The 23,417-nt window shown below is 47.5% G+C and overlaps 1 protein-coding gene and 1 long non-coding RNA gene across 2 annotated transcripts in view; one reads left to right on the top strand and one right to left on the bottom strand.

Moving 5' to 3' along the window:
• Window positions 1–23,417, top strand: part of LOC119460513 (intermembrane lipid transfer protein VPS13A) — a 1,139,096-nt gene that overhangs the window by 74,555 nt on the left and 1,041,124 nt on the right. Inside the window, exons 9-11 of the mRNA XM_037721434.2 lie at window positions 17,557–17,614; window positions 17,678–17,799; window positions 21,013–21,194. Of these exons, the coding sequence (XP_037577362.2) occupies window positions 17,557–17,614; window positions 17,678–17,799; window positions 21,013–21,194 (362 nt within the window). The remainder of the gene's footprint in view (window positions 1–17,556; window positions 17,615–17,677; window positions 17,800–21,012; window positions 21,195–23,417) is intronic.
• LOC125947490 (uncharacterized) overlaps window positions 1,818–23,417 on the bottom strand; it is a 409,960-nt gene continuing 388,360 nt past the window's right edge. The window contains exon 3 of the long non-coding RNA XR_007468334.1: window positions 1,818–1,890. This is a non-coding gene — a long non-coding RNA (uncharacterized LOC125947490). The remainder of the gene's footprint in view (window positions 1,891–23,417) is intronic.

Genomic DNA, 23,417 nt, shown 5'->3' with positions numbered 1-23,417 from the left:
TGTCCACGCTCATTGAGTGTAATGTGTTCATGTTTGCCTGTGCGCGCTGAGACCATGCTTGTTAATATAGTTAATAAGCGAATGTTTACAAGTTTATAGGGTTGATATAACTACTACTGTCCTTGCTTTGTATCGCTGTTTACTAATTTGCTATCGCAGTCGATGCTTCGGGTTTCGGGCTAAACTGCGACTTTCTTTTCAAACGTAAGAATTCAAGTAAAATTGGGGTGCGACTGTTTTCACAACAAATCCATGCAGGGGCGGGGCCTCGCCTCGATGACGTATCACCATTTTCTTTTTTTTTCCTCTCTGTTTGGCGGCGCGGTCGGTTGTGCCCTGGTGCTGCGGCGGAAGACGTGGTGCCGGATGCCGACGTGAAGCAGCGGTCGTTGGGGTGTTTCGGAGCTCAGCGTAGCTACACCCCCCCCAAAAATACTGCTCCAGTCAGGTAGACTGCTCCCTCCCTGATAGTTAGATTATATTTGGATCATCAAAACAGTGCATGATGCATTTATTTAGGAATACCATCGATCCCTTAACATCAGCCACAGTTGTGCCTAGTCACCACCAACCCAGCGTGTTCTCCGTTCCAATGCTGGAAAGCTGCCAAACAGAGAGGAAAAAAAGAAAGAAAAGAAAATGGTAATATGTCATCGAGGCGAGGCCCCGCCCCTGCACGGATTTGTTCTGAAAACAGTCGCACCCATAAAATTGTGTGCCGTTCACCACTACTCTCATTTCTCAATTTTTTGCGTTTCTCGGCTCTTGCGTTTCCCGGCTCTTGCGTTCTTTTTTTTTTTACGGTCCCGTGAAAAACGTGTCAGCGGGGTTATACTGTAATAATTTGTCAAATAATTTCGCAGTAGTTTGATAGTTGTGGAATTTGCATAAAATGGTGATACTAGTGTCAGATGTGGACAATATTAAAAAAGTTGGTTCTTGGCAAAAAAGAGACAGGTTCATCTTTGGAGCAAGTTTATTTTCAAAATGCCGTTATTCAGATATTTTCATACAAAAATGCAAGTTCAACATTTCTTATGATTCCAGCAGCACAGCAAATTTGTTTATAAGCTCTTGGTCACTGTTCAGTTTTCTTAGAATATTGTAGTGGTTGAAGCCATGAGAGCGTTTTGTGTTTATCCGCTGTGCATCATCGCAATGCTGTGGAGTGCGATGTCGTCAGTTTGTGCTGTATTGAAAAATTTGGCTTGATGCGCACACACACAAGCTGAACCTTTTCCTTTCTGTAAGAGTATAGATGAACTTGGTAGGTGCATTTGGCGCATTTGCGGTCCTTTGTCTTGCCCGTGCACATGATCTGGGGTCCAATAATTGATGAGTGGCTGTGGAGATGGGTTTGCACAAGGCTTACCTTATGAGCGACGGTCAGGAAAGGGCACGACGCTCCTCCACTCCGCAACGCACAAAGGCGCTACGGCAGGGTTCGTCGACTCTCCGACATGGCGCAGGGAAGACTCCGGAGTCAGATCGCCAACAAACACGGGTTGACTCACCCAAGATACGGCACAGTGCGACAGCCACGGCGCTTACGGGCCAAGGCTCGCCGCAAGACCGATTGAGTACATGCGCCCGCTGCGCTAGGGCTAACCGGGTAGCGGTCTGCCAAGCGCAAGAACGAGGAGTCGCGAGAACAAAGCTCTCATGTAACCACCTCGTTGCGGGTATGTGAGCATCTGCCGCGGCGAGGAAGCGCTCGGCGGATGAGTGCTCGGGTGGAGAGGGTGCCCGGGGGCCGCCACTCGGGAGGCCAATCAGAGCGCATCCCGGTGGCGTGTTCTCGCGGAGCAAGTTGTGGGGTCTCACATGTGCTCTTGGGACAAAGGAACGACAACGCAGTAGTGCAAACAATCAAAAGGGCATTTATTGCACCTTTCATACACTAATGCACACTAGCCGAATTACTACCAATAGAACATTCACACGGGCGCTCGACAAATCAAGGAAGTCCGACTCACCGCGACCCAATAGCGAGCGAATATGTCGCCCCATGCTATGACACCATCGCCTAGTCGTTCACGTGTACAGTCACGCGAACGGTGGCGCGCTCGAACGATCCGTGTTCGTCCATACTGGTGTCCTGCTCTAAGCCTCGCGCGACGGTCGCACGAAGCGGGCCGGCGCACGCGCGAAGCGTTCGTGCGTGTTCGCCGCCGATCCCAAGCCAAAGAGAGAGCGCCTCCGACCTTTTTCTCCCAAGTGCCCCCGCCGTTCGGTGGCTTTAGCATCGCGACACTGACGCCATCTCTCGCAACGCGCCGCAACCACCGCCGGGCTTAGCCACGCAGAGAAGCCGGACTACAGGAGACATGCGGGAAAACATCAGGGGACGCATCCCCACATCCCCCCAACCTTAAATCACTACACATACGCCGGCGAAACATGTCACAAGGCCTATCAACGCACGCGTCGCGAACAAAAGTTAGTACATGCGACAGTGGCGCCGCCGAGGAAATGTCCACGCGTTATCCACAACGTGCGAGCCGACATTGACTCTGGGGTTTACCGCTGGCGTCCGTTGGTCACAGCACCACGTCTGCAGATTCGATGGCACGACTCCAGCCCAGGACTCCGGAAACGGCGACGCAGAAGTCGGCACGAGCAAGCGTCGCTCGCGCCCTGCTGACGAGAGCCGCAGTAGCCGTTGGTGACTGCCGGCTCTTTTCCCAGCCGCTGAGGGTTGCGAGCCGGACATTGGCGGCCGCCGAAGTCGCTGCGCCGAATTGACCACAGGCATCTCCAAAGCCTGGGGTAGCTCGATTGTAGTCCGGGGCAGCAGCGCTGACGATGTGCAGGTGACAGCAAACCAGGGGTGACTCCGCTCACGCTGCGTACACTCAACGCACTCGACAAACACTAAAGTAGTACAAGTGAGAGGAATTCGGCATACGCATCGCCCACGTGGTACGATGTTCAATGCGGCTAGCGAAATTTCGGACGGCAATTCAGATGCTAAGTTCACGTGAACAAAGCTTGCTTTCTTGAGTCGAACGAGTAATTTCAATTCGTGCGAGGCGAACTAATTAGGGAAGCAATGTGCGACATCTCAACACCACGGTCCACCAGGTTGTGTCCCTCAACGTGCGACAGGCGGCTTTGTTAAGCCTTAGGCCTAATGCGTCACTACTTTGACAACAACCGGCATCCAAAAAAAAAAAAAAACACCCAAAATGGGCCCAAGAACAGGCAGCCGCGAGAGACGTTAGCTCTGTGAGGTGGTCCTACTCCGCTCGGTGCACACAGCATCCGAGTTGACGGCGCCCACCGTCCCAGACGGTGTCGGAGTGCCCGGTGCCAGGCCGCAATACCAGTCAGCCCGTAGCGGCACCCGTGGCCCGCGGCCGCCCGGCTCCCTGAGCCACGACTTCCGAAGTCAGAGATATAGAAGAAGCTATTTACATAAGAAATTCGGACCACCCACGCGGCTTCCGTACTCACTGGCTTCAGGCTTGCCAATGCTCCGCGGGCGCTAGGCCTCGCTCTCCCAGGATGCAGACCACGTGGCTCTCGTACCGACGAGTGTACTTCAACAAAACACTCGCGAAAAGGCTTAGCATGTTGAAAAGTTCAAACACGCTACAGCAACCGTCGCCTCGCTCAAGAAAGCACACCGCCGACACTAGCGATCAAAATCTACGCTAGGCCTACGCTTCGGTTGAAACAAAGGTTGGCTCGACCCGAGCAAAACTGTTAAAATTATCGTCCGATGCCCCAAGAGCCCCACGTTGGGCGCCAGATGTGGGGTCTCACATGTGCTCTTGGGACAAAGGAACGACAACACAGTAGTACAAACAATCAAAAGGGCATTTATTGCACCTTTCATACACTAATACATGCTAGCCGAATTGCAACCAATAGAACATTCACACGGGCGCGCGACAAATCAAGGAAGTCCGGCTCACCGCGACCCGATAGCGAGCGAATACGTTCGCCCCATGCTATGACACCATCGCCTAGTCGTTCACGTGTACAGTCACGCGAACGGTGGCGTGCTCGAACGATCCGTGTTCGTCCATACTGGTGTCCTGCTCTAAGCCTCGCGCGACGGTCGCGTGAAGCGGGCCGGCGCACGGGCGCGCGAAGCGTCCGTGCGTGTTTGTCGCCGATCCCAAGCCAAAAAGAGAGCGCCTCCGACCCTTTTTTCCCAAGTGACCTCGCCGTTCGGTAGTGTTAGCATCGCGACACTAGCGCCATCTCTTGCAACGCGCCGCAACCACCGCCGGGCTTAGCCACGCAGAGAAGCCGGACTACGGGTGACATGCGGGGAAAACAACATCAGGGGACGCGTGAGAGTCGCGCATCCCCACAAAGTCCAGTCCCGGGGGGGGAGAAGCACGGTTTGTGTGGGAAAGTAGGTCCGGTGCGCTAGCCGTGTCCGCCATGTTGCCCTTATGGCGGCGGTTCCCGGAGATTGAGCTAAGCGCCACGCGCGAGCTGGGGGACGAGGCGCGGGAAGGCACCTCGATCCCCACACGGCAAACTTGCTTTACACTGCCGTGCCTGCCTTGGTTGTTAGGCCTTACTTGCACTGTTTTGCCGGATGTTGGCCACCAAAGTTGCGGTTTAGTGCCCTGTCCGCCGCAGTATGGCTCTCAGGAAGTCGAAAAAGCCAGTGAAAGCGAGAGTACGGGGCATGGATCTTCACGGCCTCAGTTTTTAATGTCTCTGAAAGATAGAGCGAGACGCCTCACAGCATCCAAAACTTCCGTGTATAACCTGCACTAAAAATTGAGAAAATTTAACAGTAAAATTGGGGTGGTAACAGTAAATAGGTGCGGCTTCCTGGCAGCGCAAGTTTTTGTCTCGAGGTGTGATTTCAAGGTACCTGCCCGCTGCTATGAAACCATCTTTAGGAAAAAGTTCTCCACCATCAGCATTGTCGAAGGGATGGGGAACAGTGCCACTGGCTGAAGATACGACGGGGGCAATTTGTGCATCTGCAAATAGAAAGTGTTTTTACAAAAATTTGGGCATTGTATGTAACTATTTTCACAGGTTATCTGTGCAGATATGCGAGGCATCTTTTTCTTTACGGAGTGTTTTAATTGGGCGTGAAGCTTATACGTAGAAAAATATGTTTATTCATTCATATCGAATACTTGGAGAAATTTTGAATACTGAAATTTGAGCCAAAGCAAATATTGAATAGCATAATGGTCGATTGAATATCTTGAAATATTGAATAATCGCGCAAGCCTATAACTAATATTTGTAACATAAATTACATGAACAAAAACAAGAGAGGCATGTTTGCAATCCATTTTTTATGTTGTTTGTACTTTTCTGACAAGGCAGAAAGAAGAAGTACAAATAGTAGTGCGAATTGGCACGCTTCGTTAAAAGTGTGATGCTTTTCCTTCTCTTACAAACCCTTTTTGATGTACATGTATGCATTTTGAGCATTTCTGTCTTTATTGTAGACCTGTTGGGCTTTTCGTCCTTGACTGTAGTGCTTCTGTTTTACTGGTTCCTGCCATAGACTCTTGCAATAAAATAATAGGATACCAACTAGCCGCATCAGCCTCACTGTTTTGAAGGTAACATAAGTTGGGTAAATCACTAAATGTCCTCTGAATGTCATAGTTACTGTTACCAATGCAGAGCTGCATTCGCTTCCTTGCGCATTGCTGTGACTGTCATTTATGTATATACGATGTGTGGGATATGGGATGCAATATGGCATTGTCATATTCATGTAAACATGGGTGCTAAAAAAGGCAACATGCTTTCTTTTGCTCAGGTCAGGCAGGTGCAGATCATATCTGCTAGCTTTTACTTGAGTTTTAAGTAAAAAAGAGCTATGTACCATGCTTATATATGCATATTACTAAGGTGATAAATCTTTACCACTTGCGTCACACGAAATGGGCATCATTAATTTGTTTTGTAACACCTGCATTAGTTATCCTTTATGAAAGGGCAAAATTTGAGGAGTAATCATGTTTAGCCCAACTTTCATAAAACTTGTGTGGGGTACAAAAACGTAAATTTATTTTTACTTAAAAAGGAACCACCCTAAATATATATGCTTAGTCTAACATTTGTTGCCAGTCCTGTTCTTCTGATATAATCATGGCTGCTGAACAAGCATTCCAGCATATAAATGACATTAGAGCTAGCGCAGATAAAGCTGGTTTTAATTTTTGTGCTCATAATAAATTAAACTGCTTTCGGTTTTGATGTCGTTTTGAAGGTCCTTGCAGGTCTTACACATGGGGTGACAGCAGGCTATTATGTTAGCGGTGTGCTGAGGGCTGATTTATGCACGGAAACGTCTTTAATTGTACCCATTTTATTGAAATATGTTGCCTTGTACCTCTAGGAACGCTTTTGTAAGGGGTTCAATACTTTGGTTTATTGGACAGAATTTCCCACATCTTTGTATTGAAGCACATTGGAGTGGTATGAAAGCTAGGAGCCGCTTCGATTGTGGACTAGGTTGTTTCCTAGGTAACACAGACATCTATGAGACTTCTAGGCCCCATTTAAAGAAACTTGCAGGTAGGCTAGCTTCAAGTTTATATGAATGTAATTGTTGTCGATCCTTCATAGGTCTCGCAACTCCTACGTTGAATGCCTTGTAGTCTTTACCACCCTAGAAGAGCTGCACTGTGAAAAACAGCTTTCCGTGTTTGCCCCAATGTCCATCTTCCTTTGACCCTTTGTTTTGTGCGAGCATGAGCAATTTGTCTACAAATGCATTGCTTTTCCTATGCTGCACATATGTCTCCAATGCTGGTCTAAGTCTTCACATATGTTCAGATGAGAAGAAGCCATGCACAATTATTTCGAGTGATTCCTCCTGGAATATCCTGAAATATTCTGAGATATTCCTCCTGAAATATTCCAGGAGACTGTGCTTCCGGGATGAATATTCCAGGATGAAAATATGAATATTCCAGGATGAATATGCCAGAATGAAAATATTCCAGGATGAATATTTGTAAGCATTCATCCTGGAATATTTTGCATGCAAATTATGAGATGACGTGTTTTGCATATGGCAGACATTGTCGAGTGAGAGCCCTACCGCACACTGTGCAGCTTTCAAAGATTGGCTTACGAATATTAAATTGGGGTTGTTAGTTCCCCACTGTAGTGTGCAGTATGTGGCAGTGCCCTCTGGAAGACTGCCTGGAAATGTTCATTCGTAGCCTTGTGAGATCAACGAGCCTATCTTTTGAAACAATACACACCCACAATTTTTGTCTCCCAAATGTTGCATTTTGCATGCCTTGTCATGGCTGGTATAGCAATCTTGTGGCAGCAAATCGATACTATCACTCACTTGTGAACTTTGTGAAGCACAGTCTTCAATACTGCCACTAGGAAATAGCTTTGGTCTTGGTGGTTGCAAAGGCAGTTCAACCACCTACAACGCACAAGTCTAGCCATTGTGGGCCTTCCAAGCAACGCTGCAGGTTTGCTGGACTGCACTGCCCCAATAGCAATAGTTGTTGATGGCAGAATGTATGACAGTGTTGTGTGTGCAATGTAAACGGAATTCTTGTGCTCCTCATGAAGTAGAGAGTTTAGTCGACAGTTGTGCAAATGACCAAATATTTCAAAAACTGCATCTGTGTGTGGTCAAATCAAGTAAACACGTGGAAAATGCTATACTGCCTAGGGCTTTTGATGTAGCACTTATAAAAGTGCTGTTATCAAGACTGATGCTGAATGGTAACAGTCCACATGTATTACTTGTGGTGTCAGGCAGTGCATATCCATGACAATCGCTTCAGTCTAAGTTCTTTTTAATTTGTGAGCGGAGTGTGCAGGCTGTGCTTAGTAAGACACCTATTGAGAATGCTTATTCCAGCAGCGCTCCTGTTAACGAGTTTATGGAGCAGTCTGGCAACAATAGCTTGTTGCTTGCGCATTGGAACATCCAGGAAACGCTTAACATATTCCTAAATTGAGAAACCTGAGCCAACTGTTGTGTGGTACCTCATGCATCAGTGCTGCTGGCTTTAGGCAATCTTCGAAAAGTGTACAGTATGGATGGCACTTCTGTGTCACAACTGTGGTTATTGGTGCCAACACTCTAGAAAATTGTCGATAAGAAAAGTTTTCAAGATTAACCCTGAGAACCCCAATCTGGATACATGGGAACAAAGAATGTTTTGCTCACCAACCACTGCACCAAATTTGATGAGGTTTGTTGCACTTAAAAGACGTTTAATTGTAGTGAGCATATTTCTTGACAAAAATTGCTAATAAATATTTTTTTGAAAAACAAGCATCAAGTTTACAACTCCACAACTAGGCAGCAAAAAAGTGGCACAATTCTGTAAACTGCATCAAGTATAAACTGCATGCAAGCGATCTTACGTGCGACAGCGACAAGCGGTGCGATGGACATAGCTGTCGCATTCGCTCGTCACCTACAAGTCGTACCGCATGTGAGTGACGACTTTGAGCGACGTCTCCCGGTGTTGCCGGTATGAGGGCAGCAAATACTTGTGGAAACTGGCCTGACATGTGCTTTAATAATTTAAGTTTATGTGTTTTACAAGCAGCATAAATATTTATAAAGGTCTTGCAGTAGGTTCTTATCCTTGCACGTATCAAAGTTAAGTCGTTTTCTTGTTCTGTGCAACGATCGGTAGTACTTGACTGATGTACATCCTGTTCCGGCTTCGTGCTATTGGTAGGGTGTCTAGAATGGGGAGGTTACTCCTGTAATTCGGCTTCACCGCGTGGCTAAGCGCTGGAGGCGGTCGTGGTGGTTGCGGCGCATTGCGAGAGATGGCGTGAGTGTCGCGATGCTAACGCCACCGAGTGGCCGGGTGAGTCAATTGAGAGAAAAAGGTCGAGGACGCTTCCTTATTGGCTTGGGATCGGCGACCAACATGCACAAACGCTTCGCGCGTGCGCCGGCCCGCTTCGTGGGCCTGTCTTGCGAGGCTAAGAGCAGGACACCGGTATGGACGAACACGGATCGTTCGAACGCGCCACCGCTCGCGTGACCGTACATGTGAACGACTAGGCGATGGTGTCACAGCATGGGGCGAACATATTCGCTCGCTATTGGGTCGCGGTGAGTCGGACTTTCTTGATTTGGGGCGCGCCCATGTGAATGTTCTATTGGTAGTAATTCGGCTAGCATGTATTAGTGTATGAAGGTGCAATAAATGCCCTTTTGATTGTTTGCACTACTGTGCTGTCGTTCCTTTGTCCCAAGAGCACGTATGAGACCCCACATCTGGCGCCCATCGTAGGGCTCTTGGGGCATCGGACGATAATTTTAACAGTTTTGCTCGGTTCGAGACAACCTTTGTCCCAACCGAAGCGTAGTCCTAGCGTGCATTTTGATCGCTAGTGTCGGCGGCATGCTTTCTGAGCGAGGCGACGGCTGCTGTAGCATGTTTGAACTTTTCAACATGCTAAGCCTTTTCGTGAGTGTTTTGTTGAAGTACACTCGTCGGTACGAGAGCCAGGTGGTCCGCATCCTGGGAGAGTGAGGCCTAGCGCCTGCGAAGCATTGGCAAGCCTGAAGCGAGTGAGTACGGAAGCCTCGTGGGTGGTCGCAATTTCTTATGTAAATAGCATCTTCTATCTCTTTGACTTGGTAGTCGCGGCTCAGGGAGACGGGTGCCGCTACGGGCTGACTGGTATTGCGGCCTGGCACCGGGCGCTCTGACACCGTCTGGGACGGTGGGCGCCGTCAACTCGGATGCTGTGTGCAGCGAGCGGGGTAGGACCACCTCACAGAGCTAAGGTCTCCTCACGGCTACCTGTTGTGCCCATTTTGAGTGATGTTCTTTTTTTATTTGGGATGCCGGTTGTTGTCAAAGTAGCGACGCATTAGGCCTAAGGCTTTACAAAGCCGCCTGTCGCACTTTGAGGGACACAACCTGGTAGACCGTGGTGTTGAGGTGTTGCACATTGTTTTCCTCATTAGTTCGCCTCGCACGAATTGAAATTACTGGTTCGACTCAAGAAAGCGAGCTTTGTTCACGTGAACTTAGCATCTGAATAGCCGCCCGAAATTTTGCTGGCCGAATTGAACATCGAACCACGTGGGCGATGCGTATGCCGAATTCCTCTCCCTTGCACTACTTTAGTGTTTGTCAAGTGCGTTGAGTGTATGCAGCGTGATCGGAGTCACCCCTTGCTGTCACCTGCACATCGTCAGCGCTGCTGCCCTGACTACAATCGAGCTACCCTAGGCGATGCAGATGCCTGTGACCAGTTCGGCGTAGCGATTTCGGCGGCCGCCTGTGTCCGGCTCGCTACCCTCGGCAGCTGGGAAAAGAGCCGGCAGTCACCAACGGCTACAGCAGCTTTCGCCAGCAGGGCGCGTCGGCGTGAGCGACACTTGCTCGTGCCGACTTCTGCGTCGCCGTTTCCAGAGTCCTGGGCTGGAGTCGTGCCATCGGATCTACGGAAGTGGTGCTGTGACCAACGGACGCCAGCAGTGAACCCCAGAGACAATGTTGGCTCGAAATGTTGTGGATAACGTGTGGACATTTCATCAGCGGGCCACTGTCGCATGTACTAACTTTTGTTCACGACGCGCGCATTGATAGACCTTGTGACATGTTTCGCCGGAGTATGTGTAGTGATTTAAGGTTGGGGAGATGTGGGCATGCGCAACTCTCACGCGTCTCCTGTAATCCGGCTTCTCCGCGTGGCTAAGCGCCGGCAGCACTTGTGGTGGTTGCGGCGCATTGCGAGAGATGGCGCGAGTGTCGCGATGCTAACGCCACTGAACGGAGGGGTGACTTAGGAGAAAAAGGTCGAAGACGCTTCCTCTTTGGCTTGGGATCGGCGACCAACACGCACGAACGCTTCGCGGGCCCGTCTCGCGAGGCGAGGCTAAGAGCAGGACACCGGTATGGACGAACACGCATCGTTCGAACGCGCCACCGTTCGCGTGACCGTACACGTGAACGACTAGGCGATGGTGTCACAGCATGGGGTTAACATATTCGCTCGCTATTGGGTCGTGGTGAGTCGGACTTCCTTGATTTGTGGCGCGCCCATGTGAATGTTCTATTGGTAATAATTTGGCTAGCATGTATTAGTGTATGAAAGGTGCAATAAATGCCCTTTTGATTGTTTGCACTACTGTGTTGTCGTTCCTTTGTCCCAAGAGCATGTATGAGACCCCACACTCTGAAGGCGCTGTCCTTTTTCACTCCTTTGAAACTCTTCATAACCCGCAAAGATGTTCCCCTCCCTTTCGCCACGCTTGACATTTCAGCCGGTTTCAGCTCCATCTTTGACTCCATCAGCTCCATCTCAGCTCCATAGCACTTCCTATAGTCCTGAAGGCTCTTTGCGGCTAAGCAATTGGCCGTCTTCAGCCTCTTGATGACTTGTTTATTGCCGACGTGCCTGATGCTTCGCATGCAGAGCTCACTGACTTCTGTGCACTTTCCACTTCTGCTCCGCCATCACCTCATCTTATTCACACCTTTCATTGCCGATGACGCTACTTCTGAGCAGCGCTCCCACCTTCTTCACCTGCTTGCCCAGTTCCGTTCTTTTGATGTTGCTGAGCCTACTCTGGACGATGAGTAACACGAGAACAAGGTGAGAGCAGGAGCCAACGTTTAGACAAGTCCACTTGTTGAAACGTTGGCTCCTGCTCTCACCTTGTTCTCATGTTACTCATAGCATCAGGTGATCAGTGAGCACGTTGATGACATGCTTCAGCGCGCCGTCATTCGACCTTCCCATAGCCCATGGGCATCACCGGTGGTTCTCGTCACAAAAAAAAATATGGTTCCATTCGGTTCTGCGTCGATTATCGCCATCTTAATAAGATAACGTAAAAAGACTTGTACCCTCTACCACACATTGATGATGTCTGGACAGCTTGCAAGGCGCTGAATTCTTCTCTTCGTTGGATTTACGCTCGGGCTACTGACAGGTCCCGATGTAAGCAGTTGATCGCCCTAAAACCGCATTCATTACTCCAGATGGTTTATACGAATTTAATGTGATGCCATTTTGCCTATGCAATGTGCCTGCTACATTTGAGCGAGTGATGGACAATATCTTGCGCAGCGTAAAAAGTGGCACGTGTTTATGTTACCTCGATGACATCGTTGTGTTTGCACCTGATTTCAGCACGCATCTTCTCTGCCTTAGGCAAGTGTTGACATCCTTGACCAACGCGAGCCTGCAACTGAACTTGAAAAAGTGCCAGTTCGCCGCGCGGAAGCTCATGATTCTAGGTCACGTCGTATCCCAAGACGGCATCTGCCCCGACCCATCAAAACTTCGCGCTGTGGCAGAGTTTCCTAAACCTAAGACACTCAAAGAACTCCGCGCCTTCATTGGCCTCTGCTCTTACTTCCGACGCTTTGTTCGCAATTTTGCCTCGATTATATCGCCTCTGACACAACTCTTAAGTTGCGCCAACGACCTGTCCTCCTGGTCTCCTGTATGACACACCACGTTCGTGACCTTACGCCGTCTCCTGTCGTGTCCGCCTATACTGTGACACTACGACCCCACCGCCCCAACTTAAGTGCATACGGATGCCAGTGGTATTGGCCGTGGCGCTGTCCTTGCGCAGCGCAAGCCTGGCTACTCTGAGTGCGTCGTTGCTTACGCCAGTCGTGCGCTGACCAAAGCAGAACGCAATTACAGTGTCACAGAAAAAGAATGCCTGGCCATCGTTTGGGCACTCGGGAAATTTCGCCCCTATTTATATGGCAGACCTTTCAACGTGGTTGCTTACCATCACGCCCTTTGTTGGTTATCCTCTTTAAAACTCTTCGCATTCAAGAATACGACATACACATCATCAACCGCTCAGGCCGCAAGCACACTGATGTTGACGCTCTGTTCGCTCTCCGTTGCCAGCCGACACTGCCTCCCACTCCACCTTTGAGACGGTGTCGTCGGTCAACATCGACACCTTCGCATCAGAACAGCGCAAGGATCCTTGGGTGGCCTCTCTTTTGGATCTCCTTTCTGGCTCGCCAGAGTCTCCCATCTCCCGCTCCCTGCGTCGCCAGGCTGCTCATTTTGCTGTCCGGGATAACCTCTTGTATCGACGCAACTACCAGCCCGATGGTTGCAAGTGACTCCTAGTTATCCCTAGGTCTTTGCGTTCCAACATGTGCACGTCTTTCCATACTGACCCACATTGTGCACATGCCGGTGTTTTGAAGACGTATGAGCACCTGCGGCAACGTTACTACTGGCGAGGAATGTTTACTTTTGTCCAAAAGTTCGTCCGTTCGTGCCCGCAATGCCAACGCCGCAAATCTCCGCCTCATCCGGCCCACGGTTTATTACAGCTGCTTCCGTGCCGTGCCCATGCCTTCAGCTGTGTGGGAATTGACCTGTAGGAGCCGCTACTGCTAACACCTGCTGGCAAACGATGGATTATTGTTGCAGTTGATCACCTTACACGCTATGCTGAAACCGCCGCTCTACCTGTAGCAACCGCCAGTGATGTTGCATCCTTTCTGCTCCATCGTTTCATTCTTCGTCATGGCCCACCTCGGGAGCTGCTGAGCGATAGAGGCCGCATGTTTTTGTCGCAGGTGGTTGAAGCTCTGCTTGCTCAATGCCGCATAGTTCACCGGACCACCACGGCGTACCATCCTCAAACTAACAGGCTTACGGAGCGTTTTAATCGAACCTTTGGTGATATGCTCGCAATGTACATTTCATCGGAGCATACAAACTGGGACATCATCCTCCCATTTGTCACGTATGCATGCAATACGGCTACCCAAAGTACTACAGGATTTTCCCCGTACTTCCTTCTCTACGGTCGCGATCCTTCCCATACCATCGATACGGTTTTGCCATATACACCAGATGTGTCAGAGTGTGCTCCCGTTTCAGCCGTCGCCCGATACGCCTAGGAATGCTGTCAATTAGCCCAACATTTCACCTCCGACGACTAACAACGACAAAAAGACAATCGTGATGGCAACACTACGAATCCAAACTTCACTCCCGGCACACTTGTCTTGTTGTCCGTGCCTTGTACCACGCCTGGACTTCCTACAAAACTTCTCTCGAAGTATGATGGACCATACCACATCGTAGAATGCACCTCTCCGGTCAACTATGTCATAGAGCCGCTTACACCGACATCCGACTAGCACCGCCGTGGACGGGATGTTGTCCGCGTTCACCGCCTGAAACAATTCTATGACCTGCTCGTTTCCACGTCGTAAGTTGCCAGGATGGCTCCGCTTTTGCACCGGGGGTAATTGTAATGAAGAAGAAGAGCATAAGACAAGGCCAGTCAGATCGTCTGTTCAATGCCTGCAGTGCAACCAGTGGGCCAGCCAGATCGCCAGTGCTTAGCACGAGTGTGAGCCATTCGGGCAACCAGCTGTTCCTGCTCTGCGTCACCTGCCTTTTCGGTTACGGATAGACGCTACCATTTGAATTGTTCAGTGCACCCCTTTACATTATTATTATTACCTTACAAGAGAAGCGGCGCTTGTCTTGACACGACGGGGGAATGCCCACCGGCAGACGTGTAGGCTGCAAATATACAGCGGGATGGAATTCCCAATCCAGTCATAGAATAATTGTTCATTTTTTAGCTTATAAGCGACCTTCGGAACTGTGGTCACTGCAGAAGTTTAAACAAAACAACATTGCTCGTTACCAGACTGCAGAGCTTGCGATGAACGAAATGCCGCGCTTGTTGTGTTAACCAAAATGGTAGTGTTCTTCATTGGAGGACTTCCCAGCTGTAGCATTTACTTGGCTGGGCAGCTTCACAAGGAAACCGTTGTGGAATCTAAAGAACGAACAGAAGGGACCTTGGGGGCCTTTTATATCAATCAGAATCATTCTACAAGCTGGTCAATGCCCTTGTAAACAAACTCACTCGTGCATTTAGTCTAACACGTTTGCATGCCAAAACTGTGGCAGAGTTTATGCAGTCAATTGGTGATGTGCCAAAAATTGGTTGCCTAGAGCATTCTGCTGCCCTGACAGCATCAGTTGTATGTTTTTATTGCATCACAAGGATTCATTTTTTGCTTAAAGGTGTCAATCAGCAGGGCAGTGAGGAGAAACTAAGAACACTGAAATATTGCGTGTTGTAGATAAAATTTTCCCATAGTTGTTTTCCTCACTTAAATAAACGATTTCATGACCAGATCTGTTGCTGTCTGCGATCATAGGGAATTGCCTATGTGAGCGTCGAAAGGACATGCTACAGGTCTGCAAGCGCTGGCAAAATGTGGTTTGTACGTCGAGAAGTAATCAAATAATGACTGCAGTTCACAGGTCCTACTGCACGCATAGGGTGATCGACTGCTGACCTCGAGGACGACGGTCGCATAGGGAGGGAGTTGAAATGCAAGGTTCCCATGTGCACGGAAAAAATGCGTTTGAATCTATCGCTGCAATGCGAATTGGGCCCGTAAAAATTCCCAGGAGTAATGATGTGGGCTGAGAAAACGTTGTTTTCATGATAAAGACGTATTCTTTGACGCTCGCAGAAAGCATGCGACACTCGAAAGCGAGGCAGGCGATGCGCTCATTTCGGCTGCGTGCCTTACCACGCCTTACCACGCCTTAGAGTTATTGTATATGCTCCCTATGGCATATACAGTAACTCTACCACGCCTCTGTCAACAGCGCCGCCCCACAGGCATCGGTTCACTGGGGGGTCACGTTTGAACCCCCGGTATTCACACCTCCCCATTCTAGCCACCCTACTATTGGCTAGTCGCTCATAGCACTTCCGGGCGGCGAGCGACAAGCGACGAATTCTAGATTTCCAGAACCGAGCGATTGAACGACAAAAACGAGCTATCTGTTCACGTGGCGGCCCGTTTCGTCGCTTGTCGCCGTCGTACACCAAATCGCTCTCATGCGGTTTGGGCTTCATAGCAACATGGACTAAAATAGATATATTTTCACCACTCTAACACCCACAGCTACCTTGGTTCTCCACAAGAAGAGTAGAAAATTACCTATGAAGAAAGGGGTCTGGCAAGGAGGCACCATCTCTCCAATGTTGTTCACTGCATGCTTAGAAGTATTCAAGCACTTAGATTGGGAAGGCTTAGGAGTGAGGATCAATGGTGAATATCTCAGCAACCTTCGGTTTGCAGATCACATTGTCCTATTCAGCAACAATGGGGACCAATTACAACAAATGATTGAGGACCTTAACTGAGAAAGTGTAAGAGTGGGGTTGAAGATTAACATGCAGAAGGCAAAGATAATGTTCAATAGCCTGGCAAGGGAACAAGAATTCAGGATCGCCAGTCAGCATCTAGAGTCGGTAAAGGAGTATGTTTATCTAGGTCAATTACTCACAGGGGACCCTGATCATGAGAAGGAAATTTACAGAAGAATAAAATTGGGTTGGAGTGCAGGCATTTACAAATCCTGACTGGGAGCTTACCACTGTCATTGAAAGGAAAAGTGTACAATCATTGCATTCTACCGGTGCTAACATATGGGGCAGAAATTGGAGGTTAACAAAGAAGCTCGAGAATAAGTTAAGGACCGCACAAAGAACAATGGAACGAAAAATCTTAGGAGTGACGTTAAGAGACACGAAGAGAGCGGTGTGGATCAGAGAACAAACGAGGATAAACGATATTCTAGTTGACATTAAGCACAAGAAATGGAGCTGGGCAGGTCATGTAATGCGTAGGATGGATAACTGGTGGACCATTAGGGTTACAGAATGGATACCAAGAGAAGGGAAGCGCAGTCGGGGACGGCAGAAAACTAGGTGGGTTGATGAAGTTAGGAAATTTGCAGGCGCAAATTGGAATCAGCTAGCATAAGACGGGTAATTGGAGATCGCATGGAGAGGCTTTCGTCCTGCAGGGGACATGAATATAGGCTGATGATGATGATGATGTTGAACTTCCGAATACAACTTTAGACAATGTGAATATCTCACTTAAATTGCAAACTAATATATTTGTTTTCTTCAGGTGCCCTAAGAGATGGTACACCTGTGTGATGTTTGTAGACGGTGCATCAATAAAAAAGAAATTATGTATTTTTGGTAATTTTTGTAAAATATTTGGGGTGACAAAGTATTCTTTCAAAACACTATTTTTGTTAATGTTGCAGTAAGATGTTGATTACCAGAAGAGAAAATGAACGGGAGAGCACTGAAGGGGATGCCTGATGTCATGGATTTCAAACATATTTAAATTTTTTTTTCATATTTGCGCCATTGTGGCTTAGTAAATGTTTTGAAACTTTACCAAGTGTTTGGCTTTTTCAGTGCACAAATCTTGGCCGATTAAAAATTAACTAGTCTTTAGCAGACGCTGTCAAAACGTCATAGTGAGCTGGTGTAGGAGAACGTGTCTTTTTTTTTGTTGCGTCTTTTCTGGAGTCAGTAAGGATAACTTTTTTTGGCATTGTATACATTGCTCAACTCATTTTTATCTTCCTTTGACACCATCGGGACTTCTACATTTTTCATCCAAACCTTGTATGCCTGCTGCATTGTAGCTTTCTGCGAACCTAGCTGTGGAAGGGATATTCAAAATTGTGTGTCATCATTTAAAGCTGGACACCACATTAATGTACTATGGATATTTTTTTTTTTTCACCCAGAACCTGATGAAAAAGGCACTGGAAACATTCAGCATTGGCAATGAGGAATTTGACTTCGGTATGTACTTGAAGTGCACTCAGCTGGGGTTGCTTGTTTGAAGGACTTGTCTTTTTCTGGCAGTTCTCAAGCCAATATCAGCGAAGGTCAAGGTAATCTTCAACAAGTCGCTCGAATCCAAGGTACCAAAGCTTCTTGTGGATGTTCTGCTGCAAGATGTGGCGCTGCAGTTATCTCGACAGCAGGTGAGCCTTATTTTTCAGCATGATTGCCAGATGTTTTATTCTGGAGGTTAGAAGCTAATCCAGAACAAGCACTACGGTTGATGCTGGCCAACAGTGATGCACATAAGCAAATCATGGTTAAAATTGATGAGTAAGTTGAAAAATTACAGGTGGTATGAAAAGAACTGAGGATACTTGCTATCAACAAAGCTTCAGTTGTGCAGAATGTATGTGCACAATGTATGCTTGAGAGACAACTCTCGTGTGAGGGGGGAGTAAAATTCAACATTTCTTCAAGTGTTTGTTTATGTGAAGGGGAACTTTTCCACTTTTACAAGCTATTCGGTAAATATTGTTACGGGGGAAACTATGTAGAGAGGATATATTTACAAGTCAAGGCACACAACGCTACAGCAAGGGTAGGGCTAGTGTGTGCACACCAGATAGCCACACTGTCGTCGTCAACAACGTCCAAGCACCGACCACAGAATTGCCACCCGCGACAGTGTGCCCTTGTATTTTGGTATTATTCCACGTGCTTCCAACACGACATGCGCGACAAGCAAGACGGCGTGAAGACGACGTGGTTAGCGTGCTTTGGCTTGGCTGCAGCTCGTTAGCCAACACATTGAAAAGTTCATTGTAGCTGGATCGAGAAAACATGCGAACCGTAAGTGGTCGTGCATTCTAGAAGGGGTGCAAATTTATAACGGTTCAGAAAGTGAGCTGTTTGCTTGCCCTTGTGTTATTGATCAGAATTGTGCTTTTGTCAGTAAAAGTGCCATTCTGACCACGTGAGGGCAAGCAAGCGGTTTTCTTTCCGAATACTTATAGAATCATAAGTGCTGCAGCCTCACTTCCAGCAGTGTTTTGTTTTGCCTTTCAAGTCTTTTTGAACGTGGTGCCACCACATTTAAGAAAGTCAAAAGCAGATTCAGCACCACAGTGCGGCATTTCGGTACAACTCGGGGTCTTGAGAAGCCAAAGCGGGACAAAGCTTCATCCCATGTGTAAGGCGTAGGACAGTGGGACCAGGGCGGTAAAAGTGGGATGTCTGGTGACATTAGGTTTACCGTTACGTGAAAAATATGTCAAACCATGTACTGACGCCACAAACCCTCCAAAGAGGGAGAGAAAAGAGGCCCCAGGGATAAACAGTGAAATGGAGCAAATTTACTGCTTTAACGACAGAAACTGATGATAAGCTTTGACAACCTTTGTTGTGATGCACGTGTGTGCCTCTGTTTAGTGCTGCTAAGATGGGCACCAACAGTAAAGAGAGGTTGACAAGTACTATGGTACTTTAGCCGGGTTGGTAAAATTGCATAATGAACAGTGCAAGAAAGACTGGGACTAAGAAAAGAAATGGACGTGCCAGGCGTCGACTTAAATTCAGAAGCGCACATAGACTATATACTCGTCTCATCCCAGCAATCTCCTCAAAGAGAGGTCGAATCTTATCGTATAACTGCCATGAATGGGACAGTTTGTGCACATCAATTTCTTTATCATCGGAACTGATGAATTTTTTGGGGGGATGTTATGATTAAGAATGTGCCATTTGTCCCTCAGGTTTATTTGTTCTGGGTGGACTTGTGATGTTAGCACATGCCCAATTTTATGTGGTTTTCACATATGCAATATAGGTGCGCGATTACTTGGTTACGTGAATACAAGTTGAATTCTAAATGTTCAAATAATTTGATTTGCAAACCGGATATCTACAATTCAGTTTCTCAATATCTGGTTGCAAGAACCATGGTTGATGCCTTGCTACACACAGCCTCTCCACAGCACATGATCACTGCCAGTACATGGTTCGTCATGATCGACAGGACCGATTGAAACAACCCATGAGTGATATGTGGGCAGAGCAACAAAGGACAGAATCCAGAAGCATGTGCAAAGATCGGGCTAAGCAGCTCTGCACTGGAAAGCATGCAGATCTTATAAAAAAAATGCTGGCTCTCCCGTAATCGAGAGTAGATGTAAGCATGAAACGACTACCATATAGCATCTTTTGCTGCCTGTGGTGCCGTCGCCTTCAACTGCTTTTCTTCCAACAGTGCAGCGCGCTCAGCGTCTACCGCTACTTTTTCTTCTTGTCGTGGACCACTCACGACTCACGGACCGCTGGTGTTCAAAACAGCACAGGCAACCTCTCTATCTGCCTTTTGAACGTCTCTATTGGAAATGACAAATATAACTTCAGCGTACTAGAAGTTACAGCTTGAGTGATATTGTGAACAAACATTAGGAGGAAATCTGAAGCAATATTTTTTGTAGTAACTTGTTTGGAAAGTATCTAGCGTATGTAATGCACTCCTTTACAAAGGGTTGGGGGCCAGAGACCGCATTTTCCTAACTTTTGACTGGTTGCCCAGATGATCTCGTTTTGTTCTCGCAACGATGCACGTATGTTCTCGTTTGAGTGCCCAGATAATGGCTCTGGCTTTTGGCTCAAGGTCACTTGAAGGTCACCAACAACTGGAGCAAAAAGAATTTTATGTTTAATATGAAGTGTTCACTCACCCAAATTTTATTAAGGCAATAACTCAATAGCACCACGCGTGCCATAAAAGACAGGTGGCAACGAGGCCTTGAAGCTCCCACACCCACTAGCTGTGATGTCATGGATTTCGCTGATATTTGCTTGGGCCTAGTTAAGTGTTTATCTGTAAAGATTAATTGTGTTGTATTCGAAATGAGCAAAAGACTGAACTGAGCAAGTTTCAAGAACTGTCACTGAGCGACAGCTGCCCAAATGTGAATAATTGCTTTGAAATTTTTGGCCTCAAACTGGTGTAATGATGCTGAGGTTTCGACACCAGATTTAAAGACTGATACTTTCACTTTCTATTCTACTAATAAATCTTTGAAATTAACAAAAAGGTTTTGAAAGAATTCTTTATCACGGGCTGAGTGTTGCTCTTTAGTGTCCAGTTTAGGCACTTGACACCAGCAGTATGCAAAATTGTTGATCTCCTTTTCTGCCCCTGAACCTGTGGTGGCCAGATTGTCTTCAGGTGGTGTAATTGCATCACTGGATGTTATAGTGGCACCCTCTTAGAACCTGTGGTTATTGTAGTTGCTCATTTATTGAGCTACTTATTTTGCCCTTTGAATGTAGTAAATGTTGGGCCCTGCTGTAGCTACTCAGGTTGCTTTGCTGATTGTTCCACACTCTGAGCTGAGTATTTAATGGCCAGAACCATCTGTTTGCACCTTTTGCAGTACCTGGAGATGATCCTGCTTGGCCAGTCGTTCGCATTTATGGAGGTCAACCAGCGATACAGGAAGTATCGGCCGAACGTTCCTTGCGAAGGGAATGAAAAAGTGTGGTGGCAGTACGCATACAATGCGGTCGTCGGAGAATATGTTAGGCCTTACTCCTGGATATCAATCAAGAAACACAGGTGTGCAGCCATGGGGTCTACTTTGAATTTGTTAAGAAACTTTTCTCATATCTTGGCTTTGCTTAGACAGTTTAGACCACTTATAACGTAGTCGCTTACAGTCCAGAACCGGCCCTTTTCTGACTCCCGTTTACCCTCCCATAGATAACTAAAGTATTATTGCGCAACAAAAGGACATGGACGGCAGAGAAGAACACACACACCAAGTGCAAACTTTCAACTAAATTTATTGTGCCACTGAATCAGTTTATATTTGTAAAGCAGTATAGACTACGCATGCGGCTACATGAACTAAAAGAATTGTGTATTCGTGTAACATAGTTACGAGTCAAGCGATGCCGCCTCCAAGAAACTTAGTTCTTTTTCTGTGAGAGCCAGTGACGGGAAACTAACAAACTTATCACCCAATTTCGCAATCATCTGCACTTCAGTTATTTCCCGGATAAGCTGCGTCCTACCATGGGACACAATAGTGCACTCGTCCTCGATAGGTTTTCAGCCGTCTCTGCTGTCCATGTCCTTTTGTTGCGCAATAATACTTTAGTAATGGACTACCAACTTGCCCGGAATGCTGCCCTCCCATAGAATTCCATTTACATGCTTATTGCTTATAGTGCAGCCGTACAACACAAGATACCCCTTATAATGGGGCTTCCGTGGGAAAATCCCCCAGACAAGCGAAGCAGCGAGTGTGCTTCTCAATTAAATTTGCTGGCCAATGGGAGGAGAGAGCGACGGTGCGGAGGAGGAGATGCTGAGTGAATGAACAAGGAAAAAAAGATGGCAGGCTGTTGCCTATGCAGCGGAGAAGCCTTTGCTTGGCCACTTATCAGCGGCACGCCCTCCGCACTGAACGTGGCTCTTATGTTCATGTGTGTCTGTCGCGATGTGCTTCGTGAAGTACAGTATTTTCCGGTGTATAGGTCATAGCAGCCCACCTCAGTCTTGGCTCCGGGTGAATTGAAGGAACGGCTGGTTGCTTACCGGCTTCGTACACCAAGTAATTCAGTTCTCGCAATCTGCTACAACCCCTGCAATGTAGCCCCCCACATAGGCAGTAGCTGAACTCTCAAGTGATGGCAGCTGTTGTGGCAAAATTGTGGTATTAAGTCTCTGCAATACCAATCTTGCTCTCATGAGCTGCGGCCCTGCTTGCAGATTCGACATCAGGGGAGGCGTTGGAGCTGATGCAGAAGCTGGTTTTGCAGAGGAAAGTGTATCATCCAGTATGTGTCCCGACATTGCAACACATTCTTTATGGCCAATATTGGAGGTTGCACTAGACGCAGGAATGCCGGTCTTCCGTAGCTTTTCGTGACCCGACAGTGCAGCCCGAACGTCCAACTTGTCATTGCACCTGGATGACATTCGCAAACTTCCAAAGAGGGATTCAATTGGATCTCTATTGAATTTTCGAGTGAGCACAAAAGAGAATTTCTCTTTTGTCAACAGATATCTGACGCATGCCACTGTCGAATGGGTGGTTAACAGAATCGCTTCATACGTTTCGGCTGTGAGGATTTCAAGGGCCTGTCCAGATCTTTTCTTTAATGCCTCTAAGTACATAAGGAAAGTGACCTCAAGCCGCGGATCAGCACTGTCGAATCGACTGGCATCCAAAAAATTGTGGTGTATATGCTGCATCGTGTTGCTGACTTCATGAAGCACGAACCACCGATAAATGTTCCTCATGAACGTAGTTGTTGGGCCTGCGGCTGAAAATGACAGGGCACTAGTGTGCCCAGCCTGATCCTTTGGGTGCTCCAAGGCAGCGGTTACACTTGGAGACATGAGCTGGACAGCTCTTGCCACGTTCGTCATGAGCCAAGACAAGACAACATCGCAACCTAAGCATGATGAGAAAGAATGAGTTTTCAGAGCATATCACATGGGGAGACTTTTAACCTTTCATCACAAAAGGTCTTAGAATTAGTGCTGACTCTACTTTGCGTACTGCAAAACCTCGTTAATTCGATTTCACGGGACCAAAAAAAAAAAAATGCCCAAATTTTAAATAAGTGAATGTCAAATTATCCCACGTATAAATAAAATAACAAACGAATGCATACTACGTCGACCCGCTTTTATTTACTGAATGAATCGGCAAATCCTGTTTCTATTTTGCACAATAGCAGTGAGGAAACTGTAATTCTCGTCATCTCGTATCTGATTAGTGCTCGCAGTGGAGAAGGCCTCTTGCCTTCCTTCGCAGCGCATCATTTG

Source organism: Dermacentor silvarum, chromosome 8 (genome assembly GCF_013339745.2).
Source record: "Dermacentor silvarum isolate Dsil-2018 chromosome 8, BIME_Dsil_1.4, whole genome shotgun sequence".
In the NCBI taxonomy this organism is placed as follows: domain Eukaryota; kingdom Metazoa; phylum Arthropoda; class Arachnida; order Ixodida; family Ixodidae; genus Dermacentor; species Dermacentor silvarum.
Note: the sequence above shows the minus strand (reverse complement) of the source record. Positions and strands in the feature narration are given on the sequence as shown.